Source organism: Xenopus laevis, chromosome 6L, assembly GCF_017654675.1.
Source record: "Xenopus laevis strain J_2021 chromosome 6L, Xenopus_laevis_v10.1, whole genome shotgun sequence".
NCBI classification, from domain to species: Eukaryota; Metazoa; Chordata; class Amphibia; order Anura; family Pipidae; genus Xenopus; species Xenopus laevis.
Window position 1 is genome coordinate 69384741 of NC_054381.1, and position 26271 is coordinate 69411011.

The 26271-nt window shown below is 39.1% G+C and overlaps 1 protein-coding gene across 7 annotated transcripts in view; it reads left to right on the plus strand.

Moving 5' to 3' along the window:
• fhod3.L (formin-like 3 L homeolog) overlaps positions 1-22277 on the plus strand; it is a 142127-nt gene extending 119850 nt beyond the window's left edge. For 6 of the 7 annotated variants that reach the window (XM_041566147.1, XM_041566150.1, XM_041566146.1 and 3 more), the window contains 5 exons: positions 5389-5412; positions 14365-14545; positions 14644-14754; positions 20181-20330; positions 21561-22277. In XM_041566147.1, the coding sequence (XP_041422081.1) occupies positions 5389-5412; positions 14365-14545; positions 14644-14754; positions 20181-20330; positions 21561-21607 (513 nt within the window). In that variant the 3' untranslated portion in view covers positions 21608-22277. The remainder of the gene's footprint in view (positions 1-5388; positions 5413-14364; positions 14546-14643; positions 14755-20180; positions 20331-21560) is intronic. The other variant, XM_041566148.1, reaches the window with a different exon arrangement.
• The last annotated feature ends 3994 nt before the right edge of the window (positions 22278-26271 follow it).

Here is a 26271-nt window from a genome sequence, read left to right on the forward strand (position 1 = left end):
CTCAAAAAACCCATATAGTAAACAATTAAAACCAATTGCAAATTGTCTCAAAATATCAATCTCTATATCACACTAAAAGTTAAAGGTGAACAACACCTTTAAAACTTTAAATGCCTCAAACATTTTGATTATATTTAATCATTTTAAACCTTTTATTATTCTGTGACCTCTGCTGACAATTTAGGAGTAGCATCCTTTAGGGCTCTTACACATGAGCGTTCCGACCTGCGCTCCCCTGCGTTCCGTTTTTTGGCGTTCAGCCGCAGGGGAGCGCAGGAATAGACGCAAGTCATTATTTGAAATGGGGCTGTACTCACTCAGGCGCGTGTAGGCGCCGAACGCAGGAAAAATGCAGCATGTTGCGTCTGAACCTGCGTTCGGCGCCTACACGCGCCTAAGTGAGTACAGCCCCATTTCAAATAATGACTTGCGTCTATTCCTGCGCTCCCCTGCGGCTGAACGCCAAAAAACGGAAAGTAGGGGAGCGCAGGTCGGAACGCTCATGTGTAAGAGCCCTAACATGGGTCTACTGTCTATTGTCTTGGAAAATAAATCCACTTGGCTTGTGAATTTAAATGTTTCCTTCGTTTTAGACATTACTGATGATTTTTTATTCAGTGATAGGAAAGCTTTTCGAAAGGTTAATAAAGCATAAGATACTGGACTTCATAGCAAATCATAATACTATTAGTTTGTACTAGCATGGTTTTATGCATAATAGATCTTGCCAAACTAACTTAATTGCTTTTTATGAGAAGGTGAGGTGGGACCTCGATTCTGGGATGGCAGTGGATGTGATTTATTAGACTTTGCTAAAGCATTTGATACAGTGCAACACAGAAGGTTACTGGTTAAATTAAGGAATGTTGGCCTGGAACATAGTACGTATTTGTACCTGGTTAGAGAAATAGCTAGAAGATACATTACAAAAAGTGGTAGTAGCACATGATGAATGGAGGAGACTGAGTCACTGATTACTCTGTACTCCGGATCTGTCTGGTGTGACAAAGAGTGGTAGTAAATGAAACAGTTTCTAATTGGACCAGTGTTGTTAGCAGAGTTCTGCAGGGCTCTTTACAGTGAGAACAGTGAGGTTGTGGAATGCACTTCCGGGTGATCTTGTGATGTCTGATTCTGTTCATTCTTTTAAGAGTGGCTTGGATAATTTCTTGGACAAGCATAATATCAAAGGCTATTGTGATACTAAATTCTATAGTATAGATATGGGTATATATATATATAATTTATGTGAGGGTATGGAGGGGTGTGTGTATAGATTCTGGGTTTCATTTGGATGGGGTGAACTTGATGGACTTTGTCTTTCTTCAACCCGATTTAACTACAGTATGTAACTACACTATGTAACTATCAGTGTTAGCTATTAGGGTTTTGGCACACAGGGCATTTTATCCACCAGTGGTCAGGACAGCTAAAATGCCCCATTACCACGCCTGACAATAAATGAAAGAAACATTGTGTGACATACATGAAGTAGTGAAAGTTGAACCTCCCTCTGTCACAGCACATTTCATATTATTAGAAGCCGTGACAGGCAGACAGGGCCATTTTAACCATCACCATTTCCCTGACGGCAGTGGTGGCTAATTTTTAGCAGTTACGCAATTCATATGTTTTAGCGCTGGATATTCCCACTGACACCAAATGCAAAAGAATATTTGGACAACAACATATCTCCCCATGTCCCCATATAATATATATTGTGGCAAGCTGGCGGCTTGAACACGTAACTTTTTGGGGGAATTAGTCAATGGCAGGCAGCCAGCATAGGACAAAGGAGCATAAAGACAGGGACACACAGCTTCTTCAAGGAAAACACACGTTTATTTTCCCACTTTGCACAAACAGTCAACAATCCACATACACAGGGGTGACCATTTTCAGGATACAAAACAAATCATAAAAATAAAACCTAGCCCACTGGGCACTAACTTCACACTTTGAAGCAGTCCCTGACTAGACTGGGCCCCTTGTGGACAACCAGCACAACAAACAGTTTGGTTGGCTCACCCCTGTACTCACAGGACTTTCTCCCAGGTAATATTCAGGCTCCTGGCTTCCTCACTCTCTTCACAATAATCTCTGTGAAAGTCACAGGCTCCCTCTGCTTCTTGCAGTATCAGGCAGCACTCCCATCTCCTCTGGGAGTTCCTCACACAGCCAGGTCTCCTACCTGCTGTGCCCTGTTGAGAGACACACTCTCCCATTCTAATTAACTTTAAATAGTCTTTCCACAGGACAGCTTTCCTGTGGAAGGTGAACTCCAATCTCTGGACTGGATCTGCGGCTACTAAAGTCTTTAAACAGAGCGCTGATTCTCTGTTTAATAACTCCCTTCCTGGAGCCTTTCTCAGTACCTGGGGAGAAATTAAAGGCTAGAGTGACCTTTTTCCAACTTTTCCTAGTCACTCTACCACTATATATATATATATATATATATATATATATATATATATATATATATATATATATATATATATATATATATATATATATATATATATATATATATATAAAATATATATCTCTGTAAACATAAAACTTTCTTTACATAATTTTCTATGGTCCATCAAGGTCTGGCATGGTGTAGAGGGATTGCTGAATTGCTAATGCTGTGCATTATTTTTTTGGGGGAGGGGGGGTTAAGGCACAAGATCTGGAATACATATTTTACCACAATACTAAAAGTTTGTGTCAGCGTGGTTTTATGCACAATAGATCTTTCCAGACATTGATTTAGGAGGTGCACAGAAACAATGACTTTGAGAGTGGAAGTAATTTACTTAGACTTTGATAAAGCATTTGATACAGTACCAGACTGGATGTTACTGGTAAAATGAAGGAATTTTGTCTTGAACATATTTGGACAGAGAGCTGAATCAGGGATAGATTGAGTGGTGTTAAATGGAACATTTTCTAAATGGACCAGTGTTGTTAGAGTGTGGCAGGGGTCGGCCTTTGGACCTTCACTTTGTTTATTAATGACCTTGAAATGGTTCTGTCTCTAGTTTTGTATAAAAAGAAAAGAAAAGCATAGATGCCTAAAAAGTAGTTATGTAGGCGGGCTCGGGCCGACCTCACTCCCCCGTTTGCGGGTCGCTGGCCAGTCTGGGTTGCCTGTTCTCCCACCCGCGACCTTACACTGGAGGCTTCCAACTTCCGGTTTTATAGACGCACGCCTGCTCACCCTGCCCCTTGTAGAGACGTCATCGACGGGGTGGGTCGGCATGGGTCTATATTAGGAAGGGGGAAGTCAGGCGCGGATTGAGGGAGGTTGGGTCGTGGAAAACTCTAAACCACATATCACTACTTAAAAGGGATGGTTTAGCTTTTGTTGTAACCAATGAACTATACTTTTCATATGGCTTTTTATATAAAGTTGGACAAGTTAGTATCACTCTCAAATTAGCCGTTGTTCTATTATTGTTACAAAATAAGCGCTTGCTTACGTAAATGTGTCTAACCTTTCTTTGTTGTGCTATATATATTTTTCTGATGCCACAAAACTGTGCAAAAATTTAAATTCCATGAAGGATGTTGATTAGTAATGGGCGAATCTGTGGCTGTTCACAGAAAAAATTTAGAATCAACTGAAAAATTTGTGAAGCGACGAAAAATTTGCGAAACGCATTGAAGTCAATGCATGTCAAAATTATTTTGATGCGTGACAATTTTAAAGCATGCAACAATTCTGACACAAATTTATTTGCTGTCGGCGAAACATGTAAAATCCACGGATCCATGCCACTAATCCATCACTAATGATAATCCTAATGAGGGCTCTCTAATGGGACAGAAACATTGGTTCTCTCTGTGCAAATTTTTAAATAGACCGTGGGGCTCATTTATCAATACCGGGAAAATCTGCCCATGGGCAGTTACCCATAGCAACCAATCAGTGAATAGCTTTTTAAAGCCAGCTGCAAGAAGAACAATGAATGCAGCAATTCAATTGGTTGCCATGGGTTACTGGGCAAATTTGCCTGGTGTTGATAAATGACCCCCCTTGTGTCTTGTTACATACAATACACCCAGAATACACAGGTATTTGTACTTGTAGTGAACTATAGTGTGCCACCTGGACTATAAATATACTGTATATACAAACAGTAACATCCAGAAATCATTACCATGTATCAAAAACAGGTTATAATTGATATCTCTGCCCCTATCTGAAGAAGGACCCACCAATGTTATCAAATGTTAACCACCACACTTGGGAATAAAAGGAGTTATTTGATTTGGAGAAATGCAGTGTGTCGGCCAGTGATGACAAACTGTGTGTCCATATGCATCTCTAAGATCCAGAATGCACATAAGATTGTGTGCACCTGTCATTGACATGACAGACATAGTGCCAAAAATGTCTTACGTCACTGTTATGTTTTGGTAGCTGAGGATGAGTAGAGTATAACAGTGCTTTATTAGCAGGCTCAAGCAGCCATTACACAACAGTAAGCAACTCTAACACCACAAGCTGTATAGAAAGTATGCACAGTATAAGTCTTGAGCACAGTGACATCTACAGGCCATTTGTATAAAAAACACCACAGTCATCATGGGAATGCATTTGTCTCCATGGAAAATGCAATAAAACAATGCAAATGTTTTTCATCAAAAGACAAATTTATTAAAACAAGGGTAATAAAGGGTCAATTCATGCACATATCTGAACAAAAATGCTGATTATTGAGACATTTTATACACATGGTATTACACATAAGCCAAAATGCTGCTTATATCATTCTTAACTTCATTTAAAACACTGGAAAACAAAGCATGCCATTTCTTTACACTCGATCGACTTTCCTGTTAACCCCACTCCCATTGGAAGCCACAATTATGGGCCATACCAATGAAATCACCACCATACTGGAAGGGGGGGATATAACTATCTTGTGTTTGAGAAAGAACACAATTTAATCGTAAGCGATGATTGCACCACCTTGTTGAGAGAAAATAAAGATGCATGTTTTAGGTCTGAACTGCACAAGAGAAAGTGTCCACAAACCCTGCCACCTGATATAGATATGTATTTCAAGTTTGTTAGGATAATACATTTAGCACTCAAGTGTGACATATAGTACATTGTACATTATGTCATAAATTTACTTGTAGAGCCTTAACAACTGACTCAGTTTCCCATAAACTAAAGTAAAGGAGTTGCATCAGAACTACAATTTTAGTGTTGGAACACTGTACACATCAAACATTGGAACTTTTTTAGTATTAAACAGCACAATTACATCTGACTTTCAGCACTAAACCTTTGTAACCAATAAAATGTTATATGACAGTAATCCTTTGTTGATTTCCTAACATAAATGAAGTCTTTAAATATTCATATAATTTATTTTCTTTTTTTATTAGACTGATGAGGAAGATGATCTTGAGGTATGGCTATTTGTTGTGCTCAATGATACTTCAACTAACATAACTTAAACATTGTAGTTTTTTATATTTAAAGGGCCACTGTACAATATTGTTTTGCTAAATTTTGTTTTGTACAGGGAAATACCTATTCTGGTTTTATACTCTCTCTCAGTGCCTGATAAAAGCTAACTAAGAGGGCTATACATTACCTTTCTGCCTGTCTAGTTCCATTACAAGGTACTTTAAGCTATACACGCTCCAGACCAATCAGACCATATTTGCTAGGCTCCACCACCTCTTGTCTTTCTGTAATGAAATTATAAAAATATAGGAGGTCTATGTGAAATTATTGTGTGGTTATGACCAGAGAGAAAGAACAATGGAATAATATTATATCTTAATATCGCCATATTGAGAAATATGAAGGGAATATAAAACATTTAATGTATAGTGACCCTTTAATATATAGTAATATGTAATTAAGGCATTTTAACAGTCTTGCCTGTTTTGACTGATATTTGAATCAGATTACTGATTTTACAATGAATTCTGTTTGCATGAACAATGTCTTAACATTAACAAAGTAAAAGGGACATTTTATATTTGCAACTGCACTTTTTATGTGTTTTGCAAAATAGTAAAAAGTTTGGAATGTTAATATTTTCAGTACCTTTTTTTCACATTTATTTCCAATTGTCATGTTTGTAGAGTGGAGAGTAAATCTTTGTAGCCAAATCAGATATGTTAATAATCAAATTATATAAGCTCCAAATTATAAGAAAGCCTAAATACAGTTAAACACAATTTCACATAATTTTACATTCTCCCAGATTTTACACCATTTTTTTCTGGTAAAATACTGTAATAAAATTTAAAGAGAAAAGGCTTGTGGAAAGGCCACCAAGACCCCGGGCCTAGGGTGGAAGGATTTTAGGGGGCGGCATGCTGCCCAACCACACCCACATTGGTTCAGAAACATTGGGGAGCCACAGAAGATACAATCCTTTTTTTAAGGCGTTGTTCACCTTTAAGGTTTCTTTTAGTATGTTATAGTATGGCCAATTCTAAGCAACAGTTCAATTGTTTTTCATTATTTATTTTTTATAGTTTTATAGCTATTTGCCTTTTTCTTCTGACTCTGCAGTTTTCAAATGGGCGTCGCTGACCCCATCTAAAAAGCAAATGCTCTGTAAGGCTACACATGTATTGTTATTGCTACTTTGTATTACTCATCTTTCTATTGAGGCCTCTCCTATTCATATTCCAGTGTCTAAATCAGTGCATGGCTGCTAGGGTAATTTGTACCCTATCAACCAGACTGCTGAAACTGCAAACTGGAGAGCTGCTGAATAAAAAGCTAATTAACTCAAAAACCACAAATAATAAATAATGAAAACAATTGCAAATTGTCTCAGAATATCACTCTCTACATCATACTAATAGTTATCTCAAAGGTGAACAACCCCTTTAAACTTCAAGTGCGCCTATCCCCATTGCTCCGAAAATTGAATAAAGGGGAGGGGAAGGGGGCAACAAACGACAGCAGGCCTAGGGGCACCCACTATGGAAATCCAGTCCTGATCATGCGTGAATTTTTATAAAACAAGTGCAGTGTTTTTTTGTTCACATTTAAATCCAAATAGCTAAACAGTCTAATAGTCAGCTTAGTAGTCAAGGAGTCTCGGCAATCAAGGGTCTGCAGTTTAAATGTATGTTTCTGTACCTCCAGGTCGCTTTTACTTGATATTTCATGGGAATCTTGTCACAGATTATGAACATAACTTTAAACTACAAACACTGCCATGGCTAATGCCACATGAGGCATTTTGTGTATTTTGTTGCTGAAATCTACTCCTTGTACCTCCACCAAGCTTGACACAGTGGCTCCAGGAGAAGGCTGATGCCAGCAGATTCTTAGCCTGCATTTATCTGTTTATATATAAAGAAGACCCCAGTGGTTGAATCCCACTCACTAAGACCCAGCAGTAGCGGGATGGCTCACATCATAGGAGACACATAGAGAGGAAATGCATAGAGAAGATCTGTACCACACTTATTGTTGGCATTAGTAAAATACAAGCATCAGTGGCAACGCAAAGGGAGCAGTAAAAATTAGTAGGCAGGCCATGTCATAAACACATAGGGAGAGTGAGATAGTACCATAAAACAAACTTTTTGATGATTTTTTTTCACCAGTAGATTCTTCTAACAAACACAAGGCTACCTATTGAGAATAGAAGAAAGGTTTCATCTCAAGATATGAAAAGTGTCTGACTTGTAGTACTTAAATACTTTCCTATTAACGTTACTTCTGTATTAAGCCACATAGGGTGGTCCTTAATGCTTTTACAGTTAAGGACCACAGTTATGATGTAATATTATTTTAAATGACAACCATTTCTGTTCTTTGTTTTTAGCAGAAAATATAAAATTGCAATCTATTCTCTGAAGAACTGAACTAAAAATTTTTTTCTCAAAGTCTTCTGACAGTCTTTGTTGCTCCAATGTAATGAGATCACATTGTGGTCACTATTACCAATAATCTGGGTTGGGTCCTCAATAACTTGTAACACATTAGACTTCAGACCCCTCATTTCCATCACTTCTTCTTAACTCCATTTATACACCTCCTTATTTTCCCCTCACTCCAAAAGAAGGTATAGCTTCCTATATTTACTGCCCAGGTGTGTGACTCATTTAACCATGTTTCAGCAATGCCAATTACATTATATTTCTCCTCCAATGCCAATTTTAACCAGCTTGAAAAATTGCATAAATATAACTTGTGGGTAGCCTCTACTGTCCCTTCTCCACCCCCCCCCCATTTCAATGGCCCCTGCCAGTGGTTGCTCCATGAGCCACCTATCCTCCTCCATGTTTTCAGTGCTTCACGTTTACCCACAGCCTCTCCATATGTGGGGTTTCACTCAGTAACGTAACTAGAGGGGGACAGGCCCTGGGGCGGGACATGCAGCTGGGCCCCTGCCCCCCTCCGTACGCCTGGAAACACTGAAGAAGTCAGTGGCACGCGAACTGCCGGGGGGACCTGAGGGGGTGCGGGCCCTGGCCCAATCGCACCCCCTGCTCCCCCGGTAGTTACACCACTGGTTTCACTCAAATTAAAACATCAAGATTTTAATTAATCCAGGTCATATATATCATTAGTAGAACTAAATCTAAACCAACTGGTCTTTCTGAGTTTTTGGGAAAACACTTCACCACTTATCTGAGTGGCTTTCTCAGTTTAAAAGTGTTTTAAAGTAATTAAAATAAAATAGCAGCTCTATAGAATAGTATGGTGCTCTACAGAGCTTATCTGTTATCTACTGTTTAACCTGTGCCATTTAGGCCTATTTCAATTGCCTTCATTACTACACAGAAGTTTGTTTATACAGTATACATAATAGTAGAACAAACAAACAGATCAGTTTTACCAGTGAAGGGCAACAGTACTTTATATTTTAATTACAGTACTCTACAACACTTCTATTTATTGGTGTTATTGTTCCCTTAAAGGAACAGTAACAGTGTTTTAAAGTAATAAATAAACTGGTCTGTTTGCTTCAGAAACACTACTATAGTTCATATAAACAAGCTGCTGTGGAGCAATGGCGGAAATTGAAAAACAGCTATATGGCACAGGTTAACTAATGGATAACAGATAACACCATTAGACAGACATCGCTTATTTGCTATCTGTTGTGTAACCTGAGCCTTTTCTCCTTTGAATGGCCGCCCCCGTTGCTACAAAGCAGCTTATTTATATAAACTATATTAGTGTTTCTTAAGCAAAAACTGCAGTTTTACCAGTGCAGGGCAACACTGCATTATATTTTCATTACTTTAAAACGTTACTGTTCCTTTAATATGAAGCATCTACAACATTTTTTTAAATAATGAGAGCTGTAAATTTGTGGAATTCTCTCCCCAAGGCTGTTGTACTGGTAGATACATTAAATACTGTAGCAAACTTAATGAAATACATTTTAGTACAAAGTTGAGCTAGGAATTGGTCCAATTGCTTTCTTGGAGTCAGGACCCCCCCCCCTCCCCCAAAAGCAAATTGGAGAGGCTTCAGATATATTTATTTTGTTGTTTTTCTCTAAATCAACTAGGAGTTAGGCAGGCTTTACTTAGGTGAAAAGGTTGAACTTGATGGAAGCAACTCCATTTTCAACCCCACCTATTAATCACCAAATAATAAAAAAAAAAGGTTGTACTCAATGGATGCAACTCTTTTTTTCACCCTCAACTACTATGTAACTACTGAAAATAATGGGTCTGCCATTTCCTTGGGTTTATTCTGTCAAAAGTTACCTTTTGCCCATTTATTAAAATGGCTTGCAGTGATGGCTTTTAGGTAAAGTGTATTTGGGCCAGGTCATAGTAGATCATACTTATCATATTATATATGGAAGATGACAGCATTATGGATTATTAATAAATGCACCAGCAAATGTAGGTTGCTGTAAAAATGATGCAATGGAGAGCTAAGAGTCAGGTGTGGGTTGAGTTTTTCCTGACACTTACCAGTATGTGAGCAACAAGGGCCCATGAGAAAAGGTAAGTCTCATGCTATGAAACCTTGTACTGTCTTAATCATTATGATGTGACCGATAACATCTGAAGGACTGGTATGAAGCTGTATTGGTGGCTGTGAATACATTCTGGTCCTGAGTTTGTATGCAAAATATGTGTGGCTCTCCAGTTATTCATCACTGAAAAGTCTAGCCAAAGGGTATCCCTGTAACACTGGTGGAGCAAAAAGGGTGATTTTGGTCTTGTGCTACAAACTAACTACATCCCAACGTGGTACCCTGTTAAATGATTCCTTCTTGAACAATGGAACAACATTCCATTCCATTCAATTTACCAATCACTCCGAACTATGTAAGACATCAAAGTACTTTAGAGGTTAAGAAAACTACATAGTTAAGCAAATTTTTACCATGGGGTGAATAGCATCAGGTCTTCTGCCCTTGTTTACATGCAATATTAGCTTGTAATATTTTAACTTTTAATAACACACTCATGTATGTCAGAAAAAAGATGGATAAATATATGTTCTTGTGATCTCATTACAAACAATTGTGTTTGTTTCTTTTATACGTCTCATACAACAGATCACAAAGTCGAGCAAATGTTATATTATCAGAGTGCCTTCTTCCTCTCTCTCACCCATAGTTTTTATTCCATTTCTCCTCACATCTGCTGCTCCCTCACCCTCAAGCTCATATTGAACCTCCCTACATATATAACTGTCATGAAAGAAAATTGGAGCCGATGAAGTTGAGTAGCCTCTCCTACACCTCCCACTGAAGGACCAGCACCTGAGGTTGGGTACAAGGGCTGACTCTAAGGAGGAGTGGCAGGAGTGTGTAAAAAAGTTAGCTCCACAGTGAAGTGTAGTTCAGCAAAGTACAAAATCAGCAGACAATCCATAGTCAAATTCAGGCAAGGGTCAGATGCAGGCAGCAAAGATTCAGATTTCAATGTCCAGAAAAGTAACAATGGTAAACAACAGACAGGCAATCAAATAAGTAGCCTAGCAAAGTGTTAAGGAAACACTGGCATCTTTAAAGAAAAAAAGGCTTATGTGTCTGTGTTGTGTTATAGGACATTAACATTAAAGGAGAAACAACCCCTTAAAGGGGTTGTTCACCTTCCAAACAGTTTTTTCAATTCAGTTGTTTTTAGATTGTTCCCCAGAAATAAAGACTTTTTTTAAATACTTTCCATTATTTATTTTTTACGTTTTTTCCAAAATCTAAGTGTAAAGTTGAATGTTTGTGTCTGTGGTGTTTGAGTCTGGCAGCTCAGTAATTCAGGTGCAGACTCTGAACTGTTACAATTTTGCAACATTGAGTTGATCCATTTCTCAGCAGCATCTCTGGAGTATTAGCAACAATTGTATCAAGTCTAACAGCTGCCTGTAATGAAACCCAGAGATTCTGCTCAGCAGGGACAAAGATAAGAAATGTATCAACTAAATGTATCCATTTAGAACAGTTTACAGGATCGGCGACCCCCCCTCCCAGAGCTGCTTCAGAAGGAGAGAAATTACACTTTACACTTCAATATTAGAAAAACCGTCACACATAGAAAATAGAAAGTCATTGGAAAAAGTCGTTATTTCTGGTGATCTATCTGAAACCAACTAGTTGTTTGAAGGTGAACAACCCCTTTAATAAAAAAACCATACTCTACATAAACTCCCATCCCTCCTACCCCTAGCCTAGCTGCCCACCCGGGCAAATGCCCCTAACTCCTTACTTACCCCTCCGTGCAGATTCTGTCCAGCGGAGTTCATGGTAGCTATCTTCAGCGGCTTCGGTAATCTTCGGAATCAGACGCTCCTCAGCAATTTTCGTGAGTTTCGGCGAATGCGCAGTTGTTGAGAGACAGAAAATTGCGCCGATTTGCCGGTCTCATTCTGAAGATTACCAAAGAGAAGAAGATGGCTGCCGTGAACTCCCTGGACAGAATCTGCATGGAGGGGTAAGTTAAGAGATAGGGGTTTTTGCCCAGAGGGCAGCTAGGCTGGGGGGGAGGTAGGGGGTCAATGTAGGGTAGGGGGGTAGGGGTTTGTATTAAGGGTTTGTTTCTCCTTTAAATGCTTTTTTGGCATGTAGGCATCCACCCCTCCTGCCCCATACCAACCTCTGCTACCTTTCATCTCTAAACTAGACAATGACAATAACCTGCTGGATCCCCTAGAATCTGGTTTTAAGCAACACCACTCTACTGAAACTGCCCTAACCCAACTAACTAATGACATTATAACAGCTAAAGCGAACAATTCTTTCTCACTACTAATACTGCTTGATTTCTCAGCTGCATTTGACACTGTAATCATCCTCTCCTCCTCCAGTCCCTCCTTTCACTTGACCTTCGTGACATGGCCCTGTCCTGGTTCTCTTCTTACCTCACTAATCATTCCTTCAGTGTCTCCTACAATGGAGTAGTATCTTCTCCCCTACCTCTTTCTGTTGGGGTTCCTCAAGGCTCTGTCCTGGGTCCCTTATTATTCTCCCTCTATACTTCCCCCCTCAGCAAACTAATCAACTTGTATGGTTTCCACTACCACCTCTATGCTGATGATACTCAGATCTATCTCTCCTCTCCTGAACGCAACCCAGAACTCCTAACTCGGGTCTCCTCCTGGCCATCCACTATCTCTACTTGAATGTCACAACGCTACCTTAACTTAAACCTCTCTAAAATGGAAATGGTTCTGTTTTCTCCAACTAACACCAATAACATCCCGGAAGTATCCATCATAGCTAACAATTCCACTCTCACCCCGTCTCGCCAGGCCCAGTGCCTTGGGGTTATCCTAGATTCCGGTCTGTCTGGCTTTCTCCCAATCTTTCTGCTTTCAAAAGATCTCTTAAAACGCACTTATTTAGAGAAGCCTACCCTCACTCTGCTTAACTACCATACAGTACCACATCTCTCACCTACTTACTTCTGATCTTGCCCAGTCACACACCTTGTGTCTTATTCCCTTCCCTTAATATTGTAAGCTCTTTTTGCACAGGGCCTTCCTCTCCTTTTGTACCGATATTGGTTTACATGAATGTAGCTTCATATGTTCTATGTATGTACTGTAATTCATGTGACTTAGTTGTATAAATACATTCACTTTACAGCACTGCAAAATATGTTGGCGCTATATAAATACATGTTAATAATAATAATCTTGAAGGGTATGGGTAAGGGGGTATGGTAACCTGAGTTCCTTAAAGGAGAAGGAAAGCCCCAGGGCGCAAAACCCCTCTCCCCCTCCCCTGTGATGCCCCCCCTCCCTCCTCCCCCCTGGCCTACCTGTCCTCCTGGGCAAATGCCCCTAACTTGTTACTCACCCTTCTGCGCAAGTCCTGTCCACGGAGTTCGCAGTCGCCATCTTCTCCCACGCGCGTCTTCTTCCTGCTCTGACCGGCGTCTTCTGGCGCATGCGCAGTAGGAACAGGTACCGGTACAGCTCTATTGCGCATGCGCCGAATGTCACGAAGTTTTCCGATTTCAATTCGTGACAATCGGCGCATGCGCAATAGAGCTGTACCGGTACCTGTTCCTACTGCGCATGCGCCAGAAGACGCCGGTCAGAGCAGGAAGAAGACGCGCGTGGGAGAAGATGGCGACTGCGAACTCCGTGGACAGGACCTGCGCAGAGGGGTGAGTAACAAGTTAGGGGCATTTGCCCAGGGGGACAGGTAGGCCAGGGGGGAGGAGGGAGGGGGGGCAACACAGGGGAGGGGGGGAGGGGTTTTGCGCCCTGGGGCTTTCCTTCTCCTTTAAAGGGATACTGTCATGGGAAAAAAACATTTTTCAAAATGAATCAGTTAATAGTGCTGCTCCAGCAGAATTCTGCAATGAAATCCATTTCTCAAAAGAGCAAACAGTTTTTTTTATATTCAATTTTGAAATCTGACATGGGGCTAGACATATTGTCAATTTCCCAGCTGCCCCAAGTCATGTGACTTGTGCTCTGATAAACTTCAATCACTCTTTACTGCTGTACTGCAAATTGGAGTGATATCACCTCACTCCCTTTCCCCTCCCCCCAGCAGCCAAACAAAAGAACACAAGATAGCAACTGCCTGGTAGATCTAAGAACAACACTCAATAGTAAAAACCCCTGTCCCACTGAGACTCCTTCAGTTACATTGAGAAGGAAAAACAGCAGCCTGCCAGAAAGCATTTCTCTCCTAAAGTGCAGGCACAAGTAATGAATATGAAGCCTCATGGTGAATCTAATGTTTGGTTGTTGGGGTTAGTGGCCTGACCATTAGATGGTATCATTTACAGACTAGAAAGAAACAGAATAAGCAGGCTGTTTTGAGCTATTAATTAACTTACTGCTCAGCATAATAAACTTTAATTGAAAGGAGAGCTTTGATTCTGGTCTTTTCTATTTTACTCTTGTAACTGTTATAAATGCTATCTTCTATCTGTTGTTTTCTTTTGTAGAGTGGAAGTGTTTCAAATTATTCCATATTTAAACAAAGCAGTAATGCCACACAGGTAGAAATCAGCAAAGGGCTGCAGTATGCAGAAGATGCAGCAGAACATGAGAATATGATGGCAGTGCTTAAAGGATCATCTAAAAATGGTGGCACTGAAACATGTTCTAGAACAAGAAGCAACAAAGGTATACCACATGGATCAAAACTAATAAGGGTTATGCACAAACTAACATTTTTTTTTATTTCTATGACATTTTAACCAAATGTTTGCTTTCTTTCAAAGGGCTGCAGTATTCTGAAGATGCAGCAGAACACGATAATATGATGGCAATGCTTAAAGCATCATCAAAAAATGTCGGCAGAGGAGCATTTTCTAGAACAAGAAGCAACAAAGGTATGCAAAATGGATCAAAACTAATTAGGACAACCAGGATTTTTTCTTTGCTATACTAATAATGTTTCAAATGCTGCTGTTATTTACTGCAGTACACTTTGTTTAGATTTGTCCGTTAAAAGGACAAAACTATAGGTTAAAACTATATTTTTTTGGAATATTTCTTAGAATGTGCATACTGCAGTTATCGGCCCCAAAAATGCTCGGGACCTGGGGTTTTCCGGATAACAAATCTGTCAGTAATTTGGCATATCTTAACTCTACTCAAAAATCATTTAATCATTAAATTAATCCCAATATGATTGTTTGTCTTTAGTAAGGAATGATTATATCTTCGTTTGGACCAAGATAAAGGTATGATATACTATATTATTGCAGAAAAAAAGGAAATAGTTTCTAAAAATTTTAATTATTTGGATAAAATAAAGTCTATGGGAGATGGCCTCCCATAATTCAGAGCTTTCTGGATAATGGGTTTCCGGATAACGGATCTCATACATGTACCTCTTATTTTGTAAGATAGGGATACTTAAATATTCCTTGATGTTAAGCTTTGCTCTCCTTTATGCTATCAAGAAAAATGTTTATCAAAATATTAATTTTCAAAACAAAAAAACTTTAGTTTTAACAGATCACATTCAAGATTATGTTATGAAGAATGGCATTATATGCAGTAATCAGTATTGCTTTATTGTGTCAAATTGATTATAATGTATTAAGTAAGAAGCTGGACAGTTGGATTGCACTGCCAATTTTGCGAAAGCTTTTGATACAGTGCATAAACTAAGGATGAGAATACCTGGTAATCTAGTGCCTCTTCTGCGCACTGCTTCTGGTTTCCCGTCCGTAAGTGGGGAGCGCATGTGCACTTCCAGGTTTATTCGGCGCACAGCATCTGACGTCATCATCCTTGGCATAAAATTCAAACATAGAAAGGCACCACAACCTAATTCATTTGTAGGCCCTTATTTGTGGCGAGGCCACAAAGGCCAGGGCCTAGGATGCAAATTATTAGGGGTGGCATGCCACCCAGCTGCTCCATGGGGAGGTGTAGGAGAGGCACAGAGGAGGTAGAGTTGGCATCCAGCCGGCATTTTACCAGCCTGGCTGGTAAAACATCTGCCAAGGCCAGGGCCTGTATTACAAATTTATTGGCAATGTAGCTGGCTGTAAATTTGTAATACCCCTAAAAAAGGCCCTTGGCGGCCCGCCCTAAATCCAATCAAAATTTATGATATTCTCCGCCTTCTACCGATCGTGCCGTGGCTCCACCCCCTTTGATGTCATGATCCGCCCCCTTTGACATCACGGTCCACCCCTTTTGTTCCCGCCCCACCACTGGCCGGTGAAAATTCTGTAAAAAGATGGCAACCCTAGGGGGAGGGGGTATATATATATATATATCTATATAGCGTGCTATACCTGCTATATATATATATATATATATATATATATATATATATATATATATATATATATATATATATATATATATATATATATATATTGTATCCAACAATTATGATGCACCAATCAATTAAACCGAGTTACAATGTACATAGGGTGCTGATCCGTGTAGCGGTGAGTAATTCCGCTTTCAATAAATATATAGTATCCAGCCAGATCGCAACACCTTGGTAAAACGTAGCATTTATTGTTGCTATTAAAACATTATGATATGTACTTCCATTTGCAACATTATTTCAACTTATCTGTACAATGTCCAGCATTTTTAAGCCACATATTCAAGCACCCACGCAACGTTTCGGGAAATCCTCCTTCCCTTTCTCAAGCGTTTCCAGCGTGCAGTGGCGTCTAGGACTCCATAGTTGCATCCAATGCGTCTCTATGCGAGGCGGAAGTAACGTGGCTGATCACTGTGATGACGCGTCTTCATATTGGAGACGGGTCTGCACGTAAGCGGACACATGCCCCCACCTCTTGGTTGCTATGAAGATTCCTTAGCTACGAAATATTTAAAAAAGACATTTATAAAAGCATTCATTTCCTGTTACAGCCAACGTGACGGTTCGGTCCCCCCAGGGACCTTTCTCAAGGCAACTCCACCCTACACCCCTAGGGGTATAAGTAGCCAATAGTGATTAACCAATTAAAGGGCTCCTGTCATCGGAAAACAAGTTTCTGCTCCAGCAGAATTCTGCGCTGAAATCCATTTCTCAAAAGAGCAAACAGATTTTTTTATATTCAATTTTGAAATCTCACATGGGGCTAGACATTTTGTCAATTTCCCAGCTGCCCCTTGTCATGTGACTTGTGCCTGCACTTTAGGAGAGAAATGTTTTCTAGCAGGCTGCTGTTTTTCCTTCTCAATGTAACTGAATGTGTCTCAGTGGGACATGGGTTTTTACTATTGAGCGTTGTTCTTAGATCTACCAGGCAGTTGTTATCTTGTGTTAGGGAGCCGTTAGGGTAAGGCCACACGAGGAGATTCGGGGAGATTTTGTCGCCTGAAAAGTCGCCTGCGCTAATGCACACGCGGCGATGCGTTTTCTATATTCGCCTGAAGTTGCCTCCAGGCATTCTAGCCTATCGGGAAAAACGTTGAGGCAGTTCAGGGAGATAGTCGCGCAAAAGACGAGGAGATTAGTCGCCAGGCGACAAAATCTCCCTGAATCTCCTCGTGTACCTTACCCTTATCTGGTTACCTTCCCATTGTTCTTTTGTTTGACTGCTGGGGGGGAAAAGGGAGAGGGTGATATCTCTCCAGCTTGCAGTACAGCAGAAAAGAGTGATTGAAGTTTACCAGAGCACAAGTCACATGACTTGGGGCAGCTGGGAAATTGCCCCATGTCAGATTTCAAAAATGAATATAAAAAAAATCTGTTTGCTCTTTTGAGAAATGGATTTCAGTGCAGAATTCTGCTGGAGCAGCACTATTAACCGATTCATTTTGAAAAAAATGTTTTTTCCCATGACAGTATCCCTTTAAGGAACTTACATCATCAGAAAGTGATCCATGCAATGCATTTAAAAAGATAATATTTCTAAAAAATGTAAAGTGTTAAAACATATCGTAATATAATTCTGAGATATAAATAACAGTGTCAGACAAAGTGTCCTAGTATATATAATATATAATCAAAGTTAAAATATTAAGTGCATAGTGCCATATTAAAAGTTAGTAAGACTATGACATTTCCCACACTGTTCGACTCTATCGGAGAACGCACCTATATCATAATTTCTACACTCATCACACATTAAGGAATTACATATTATTATGATTATGCATTCAAGCCGTTATATAGAAAAAGTTTTATGATTAAATATTTTCAGTCCAAAAAAAGTTCCAAATACATAAAGGAGGATATTCTTCTAGGTCCCATCATCACTTAAATTAAGATAATAGCTATTTCCCAAGTAAGAAGCAGTATAATTGCAATGCTTTATTGAGTCCCCTCGGGCCACACAGTCCAGTTCAAAAGTCCAGAATGCTTCTCTCTGCAACAACATCCGGTCTATGTTACCCCCTCTAGCGGGGTCCGCAATACAGTCTATTGGCATGGTTTTGGATCTAGCACTGCCCTTATTGTGGCACGATGCATACTTATGCGTTCTCGTAATTGCCTGTTAGTCTTCCCACAATAGATAAGCCTGCACGGACATTTAATTATATACACAACATTGCGAGATGTGCAGGTAAGTCTGTGCCTAATGTGATGCAGCCAGTGGTGCAATTGAATTTCTTAAGGATATATATATATTTATTTAAAAAAGTAACACAACCATTAACCAATAACAATGCAATGTTATTTTGTTATTTACATATGTATTTGTGCATTGTGCATAAGTTAACACAACTTGATGGGTGCTGGACATTTTATCTTTGCTAAAAGAAACTGCATTTTTGTGCGAAAAGCTTGTTACATGCCAAAAACAACACCTATGATTATGGAAAATTTGTTTTGATTTAATGATTTTGATTATTACTCAACAGATTGAGATGTTTTTACTTACTAAGTCTTACTTAGTTTTTTTCCCATTGATTTATAAGAGTAATTGTTATTTAGCACTGACACCAAGGGGCACATTTACTTAGCTCGAGTGAAGGATTCGAATGAAAAATACTTCGAATTTAGAAGTTTTTTTTTGGCTACTTCGAACTTTGACTTCGAATTGAACGATTCGAACTTAAAATCGTTCGACTATTCGACCATTCGATAGTCAAAGTACTGTCTCTTTAGAAAAAACTTTGACCACCTACTTCGCCACCTAAAACCTACCGAGCACCAATGTTAGCCTATGGGGACCTTCCCCGTAGGCTTTCTAAGTAATTTCTGATCGAAGGAAAATCGTTCGATCGATATTCGAAGTCGAAGGATTTAACTTCGAACGTGGAATATCGAGGGTTAATTACCGTATATACTCGAGTATAAGCCGAGTTTTTCAGCATCCAAAATGTGCTGAAAAAGTCTACCTCGGCTTATACTCGGGTCAGCGGGCAGTAGCTGAGATTGCAGTCACTTTTAATCATTCCTATACCAACAGTTCACTTGGGGAGAGACGGCAATATCCCACAATGCCCTCTGTTGGTTATATGAAAGAATAACAGTGCGCCCTCTGTTGGTTATATGAAAGAATAAAAGTGACTGCAATATCACACAGCGCCATCTGCTGGTTATATGAAAGAATAACAGTGACTGCAATATTACACAGCACCCTCTGTTGGTTATATGAAAGAATAACAGTGCGCCCTTTGTTGGTTATATGAAAGAATAACAGTGACTGCAATATCACACAGCGCCCTCTGTTGGTTATATTAAAGAATAACAGTGACTGCAATATCACACAGAGCCCTCTGTTGGTTATATGAAAGAATAACAGTGACTGCAATATCACACAGCGCCCTCTGTTGGTTATATTAAAGAATAACAGTGACTGCAATATCACACAGCGCCCTCTGTTGGTTATATGAAGGATTAACAGGGATGGCAATATCACACAGTGCCCTCTGTTGGTTATACGAAAGATTAACAGTGATGGCAATATCACACAGCACCCTCTGCACATGGTAGTGGGACAGAGGGACAATGCACACAGTAATCCATTTGGCAATTCTCAGTCACCATCAACTTTGCAAAGAAGTCCGGTTGATCGCTCGGGGGGTCGCTTTGGCAGAATGTGCGCTGCTGGGAGACAGGGCTGTAGTTGTGTCTAGGCTTATACTAGAGTCAATACGTTTTCCCAGTTTTCGTAGGTAAAATAAGGTACCTCGGCTTATACTCGGGTCGGCTTATACTCGAGTATATACGGTAACCCTCGATATTCGACCCATAGTAAATGTGCCCCTAATGTGGGTGATATAGCTTCCCCTAGTTCGATAAAGATGATGTATCAAAAGAATATTAAAATAAATGCACTATATGATATTCATGTTTTGATGTTTTAACTACAATGATTTTTAGGGCGCGTTGGGGCAGATGTTTCCAGCAAACATGAAGTTTCAGATATAGCATGCAGTGCTGCAGATGCAATTATGGAAAATATTGTACAATCTGCAAACCGAAGTGTGTTACTTAAAGAACGAAGGCGTTCTCGAGCAAACCGCAAAGCATGTAAGTTTCAGATATTATGAGTGGGTATTATGCATTGTACTTATGTAAACATATTAATACTATACCATTTGAATAATTGCTTCCTCACAAATATGGGCCTACTTAAATATTTGTTTGAAAAAATGCAATTTTGAAGCACAGAATAATCTACAAAGTAATTAGCTCTGTTGTGTTATATCGGCGATTTATACACAATTAGGGAATCATGGTGTAGTGTAGTACAAAGAGTTTTTTTAAAATTCTGTAGCAAATCTCCCCGTGTGTCATTCCCCCTAAGAGCCTACTGTGGCAGCCTCTAGGACCACAGCAGGGTTATTTAAGTTGGGGACCAGACACCAATGATCAAATACCAGCTGATCAAAAAGAAAATAGCATTTAAGATATGGCAAAGCTAGCCCTTATGAAGCCCTTTCTAAGCTCCTCACCGGGGAGCCTCGCCCTACTATCTACCCACTCCCTCTATGATGAGAGTTATATATGCCTTCCAGAAATCCCCGAAGCTGGCCTGGGCCTCTCTGAGACCCAGTCTCCCTGGACTTCACTTTGGGGAATAGTTATCTCCCCAGGTCTGGATTTGTCGTCGTGGGGATGTGTACTTTTATACACGTAACCCCCAGCGAGCTCAAATACCGAGGGAGGGGGTGGGTTGCACTCACAAGGTTGCGGGGCGCTAGGACCCAGTGGCCTAGGGGTGCCCAAGCACAAAATATGGCCTGTATCTTCCCCCATTTCTCTGTGTGTCTCACCCTTAAAGGTCAAGCCCAAAATTAAAATTTGTCTAACAAAAAAAAGCATCATTGTGAGCAACTTTGAAATATACATTTATACATTTATTAAAAAATGTGCACTTTTAAAGTTATTTGTAAAAACAATTGCTATTGAGAGCAGCATTTGCCTAAATCCTGGTCTTTACTTTTTAAACAGTGTTGCAAAAGTCTTCGTTCCCCTACCAGAGACTGGGTCTGTTAGTCATTTGGCTTGTCTTACATTGTATCAACAACCTCAGCCATTCACTTGTAATAAATGTATTTTGCAGAGTTGGGTCAAATTGTTTTCTTTTATTAGGCAAATAGTTTTTTTGGGGGGGTTGATGTTCCCTTTAACATTAAATTGTCATCGAGCTATATGTTTTGGATATATTCTTTTTATAGCTTTTTTACAAAGTAACATTTTGTTATAATAACTCATTTTAAAGAATGGAATTTTATTAACACTTTTTTTGTAATGCAGTAAGAAGAACACTGGAAAGTGAAATGACTCAGAATGAAGCCACATAACTAGAACAAGTCACTGTGCCGAAAATAGAAATACGAACTCACTGATGACGGATTGGACGTTTAATAAAACACTGATCACCAGTCACTTTTATTCAGTTTGTTTCTATAATTTTAAAGAATATTGAAATGATAAACAAATGAAAGTAATACTGACATCTTTCAGATTGTAACAGGACTGTGTCAATATGGCGTGGAAATGTTGCTTGGAAACTAGCAGTGTAACTGGACCCAGTGGAGTAAATATAGAAGAAGCAAACCCCACGGTCATGGGGGGAGCAGCTTGGGGGACAGGGGGGCCATGGGGTCTGCTTCCTCAACAGTTTTTAAAAATCCACCCTCCCCTGCCACTCTCTTACCTACCCAAACATGCGGACATGTATTATTCCTTTCAATATTGGTGGGACATTTAGTATTAAAATGTAAGTGCTTTTCAGATAAGATATTTAATTTATTATAAAAAGCTTTCATGAGAAACACATATATAGTACCTATTATTTAATTGCAATGCCTTGCACTATGTGCATAATATTTATGAGTGCAATTTTTAAAACATCTTAGCAGAGAGCATATATATCACACCGTGTTTCATCTGCTTAATTAAAATGTATCATTAAATACAGAAATTGTATTTTATTATGTTAGAAAACATTAAACATGCTGTTTTATTCCACGTATACTGTCAAGTTGGATAAAATGCAAATCATGCTTTTTCAGATACACCTGCCTCAGCCTCAGTTACCCTTCCGCAGTTTACTACAGGTATGGGACCTATTATCCAGAATTCTCGGGACCTGGGGCTTTCCGGATAACTGGTCTTTCTGTAATTTGGATCTTCATACTTTAAGACTACTAGAAAATCATGCAAGCAATAAATAAACCCAATAGGCTGATTTTGCTTCCAATAAGGATTAATTATATCTTAGTTGGGATCAATTACAAGGTACTATTTAAATATTACAGAGAAAAAGGTAATACATTTTAATATATTGCATTATTTGATTATAATGGAGTCTATGAGAGATGTCTATTTAGTAATTTGGAACTTTCTGGATAACGGGTTTCCGGAAAACGGATCCCATACCTGTATTTAGTCTGTACCTTTTGTCCCCACAGCACTATGTGAACCAATGTGGGTTGATGAGAGAATGGTGCTGTTAGCTCCAGGGATCCCAATGTGGGCTGCGTAAATAGACACAGCAGACTTTCTCCTAAAGAATCAGCCACACACTCTGCACATGGAACAATTTTAGCTAAATTTCATCTTCATGCTGAAGTGCAAGCACAATTGTGTAAATTTTGATGCATTGGCTACAATAGTGTCAGGCATATCTCCCCTGGTGACCACAATGATGCTGGAATTATGGGTAAAATATTTCATTTTTATGGAAAAAAAACATGGCAATTGTGTCCCAAATTGTACAGTCTATGCTTGTAGCAAGACTAGTTGTTATTACAGAGTTGTTATTGAAGTACACTATAATTACACATAGCCACACAACATATTATTATTATTATTAATAATAATAGTAATCTGAGGTGCACAACTTTGCTGCAAAAGGTTATCAGCTGTACAGCATACTGGGCTGGAGAAATGTAGAAGCTGAATTAATAACGTTCATGATTGCATTTTGTTGTGTTTTATTTTTTCAATCACATTTTTTTATTGTCAATTATGTTTTTCTCCTGATTTTCAAAACCTGCAGTAGGTTTTAAGTGGTGAGAGAATATATGGGAACACATCTGTGTGCTTCTGGGGCTCCGGGTGGATGGCTCATTCTTCCACATCTGAATGACATATGTTGAAGAATGACAATAACATTGAAAGAACTTCCAATTCTCTCTTTTAAAGTGAACTATAACCCTAAACATAGTAGGTCTTTGCTTCATCTAATTGCCATCCTGTGGCTCGTACGATTCACTGTGCTCACACACAAACCAAGGGCACACATACATGCTAGGTTACTTTAACCTATAAATGGACAAAGCTCTGTTTTTTACTCCTAGGCATCTTCATGTTACAGTAAGAGCTGCTATTTTGCCTATGGTCTCTGAGGGAGCACAGAGACCATAAAAAAATATTGTCTAAAAGCAAAAGATGAAAAAGGTGAATATTTACTGATATGTATATGTCCATATACATGTGATTATTTTATTATTTGTTTTGTTAGTTGAATGACAAGCCTGCCTGATTAGAAACAGAAATAACCACAAACCCATAAATCTGTATTCTAATTATTATTCTCTTACTGTTACCAGGCCTCTAAGGTACTAAATATATTTTAGCTCTTAAACTAGTTTTCAAAAGCACCTTGCTTAAAAATCGATGTTCCAAAAACTGAAGCAATGGATAATAGGGTATGTGAACATTGCTGAAATCACTTTATGTATTACTTTATGTATTCATAAAACAAAACACTCCACACAATCTGGAGCAAAGATACTTTATTTGGGGAAATAAAACAAAGAAACATTTAATCAATGTAAACCTCAGGGCTATGGGTACCTAACATTCTCCAATATTAATGTGCAGCTACATCAGCTCAACTTACATAGTGGCATTTCCTCTCAAATATGTTTTTATGATTGGATTTTGTCCAAAAATGGTAGTCATACAAGCTGTGTAAAAAGCCACTTCATTTCACCCTGTTTTCAAACTGATGTCAGCAACATGCTTGAAAAAAAGTAGGGACCGGGGCAACAAAAAAAATGTAAAAGTTGTGTACTGTTAAAGGAGAATGAAAGGTTAAAACTAAATAAGCCTTATCAGAAAGGTCCATCTAAATATACCAGTAAACCCCCAACGTAATGTTGCTCTGAGTCCCCTGTCAAAAGAAACACTGCATTTCTTTCCTTCTATTGTGTACTTCTGTATCAGACTTCCTGTTTTCAGCTTAAATCTCATTGCCCTGGGCAAGAGCATGCTCAGTTTGCTCCTCTCCCCCCCAACCCTCCCTTCTCTACTGTAATCTGAGCCCAGAGCAGGGAGAGACTCAGGCAGGAAGTGATGTCACACCACATTAATACTGCAGCTCCTATTCTAAACAAACAGAGAGTTTCTAGAGCTTTTTACTCAGGTATGGTAAAATATTCTACAGAATAAATATAGCATTCTAGCTTGCACTATTGCAGCTACATACCTCCCAACATTTTGGAAGTAAAAAGAGGGACAAAAATTTTTTTCCCGCATGTAGCGCAGCAATTTTTTGACCACACCCCTATCTGTGGTCACACCCCCTAATTACCATGTTTGTTTTACAAAATTTGGCAGGTTATGAAAGTTTGAAAATATTTTTCCTTATCTAAACTGTGTTTTTGTGTCTCAAAATTGTTACAAAGTATCTTATTTGCACTTGTTAGCTGTTCTGGGCTCTCTGCTAAAAGCCAATTAAGTGAGAAACTTTGTTTCTTTTTCTGGCTGTTCAGTGCACAGAAAAGAGGGACTTTCCAGTACAAATGAGGGACTGAGCTGGTTGAGCTGTCAAAAGAGGGACTGTCCCTCTGAAAAAGGGACAGTTGGGAGGAATGCAGCTAATCTATTGGCAATAAAATGCCTCCATAGCTTTCCTTCTCCTTTAAAAACCCCATAACTAATTAGGTTAATTGCCAACAGGTCAGTAACATGATTGGGTATAATAAATATAATAAATATAAATCATCTCAGAGAGCCTGGGCCGCTCAGAAGGACGGGTACACCGCTCTGTAAAACACTGTGCCAGCAAATATTGCAACAATTTAATAACAAACTTTCAGAGAATTTGGAGATTTCATCATGTACAGTATATACTATTAAAAGATTTAGAGTTTCCAGAGAAATCTCTGTATACAAAGGACAAGGCTGAAAGCCAGTACTAGATGCACATGATCTCCAGGCCCTCAGGGCCCACAGACACGATTGTGTAGTGGAAATCATTGCATGGGATCAGGAATACTGAAAACTGTCTGTCCACTGGTCATCACTACACCTCTACATGTAAGTTAAAGGGGTGGTTCATCTACAGGATTACGCTTAGTATGTTATAGAATTGCCTATTTTTTAGCAAGTTTTCAATTTTTCTTCATTCTTTACTGTCTTCTGACTCTTTCCAGATTTCAAATAGGGGTAACTGACCCCAAAAAATGTATTGCTCTATGAGGCTATAATTTTATTGTTTCTTTTTATTACTTACCCTTCAATTTAGGCTCTCCTCCCCAGCAACCAGATAGATGCCAAGATTTCAAACTCTAGAGCTGCTAAACAAAAAGCTAAATAATTAAAATTAAAAGAACTAGTCATAAAAAATGAAGACCACTTGCAAACTGTCTCAGAATAGCACTCTCTATATCATACTAGAAGTCAATTGAAAGGTAAAAAACCTGTTTAAAACTCTACCATGCACAAAAGAAACCATATGTAAACACTAGCCCCAAGTTCATATAAGATGCACTGAGACAAAGTGCTCTGTAGTCAGGTTAGTTTAGGAAATCAAGGATGCTGCATCCGCAACCAAAGACCCTTCAACTGCCAAAGGCCCAGGAACTATAGGGACAGATAAGTAGCTGCAATACAGGTTCATGGAAAATGTCTTGTTCCCAAAGGTGCCCAATGATCTTGCTGTGGGGCCCAAAAAACAGTTATTTCACTTCTGAAAAGTTCATGTAGGAGACGCTCATATAATTCATTAAAT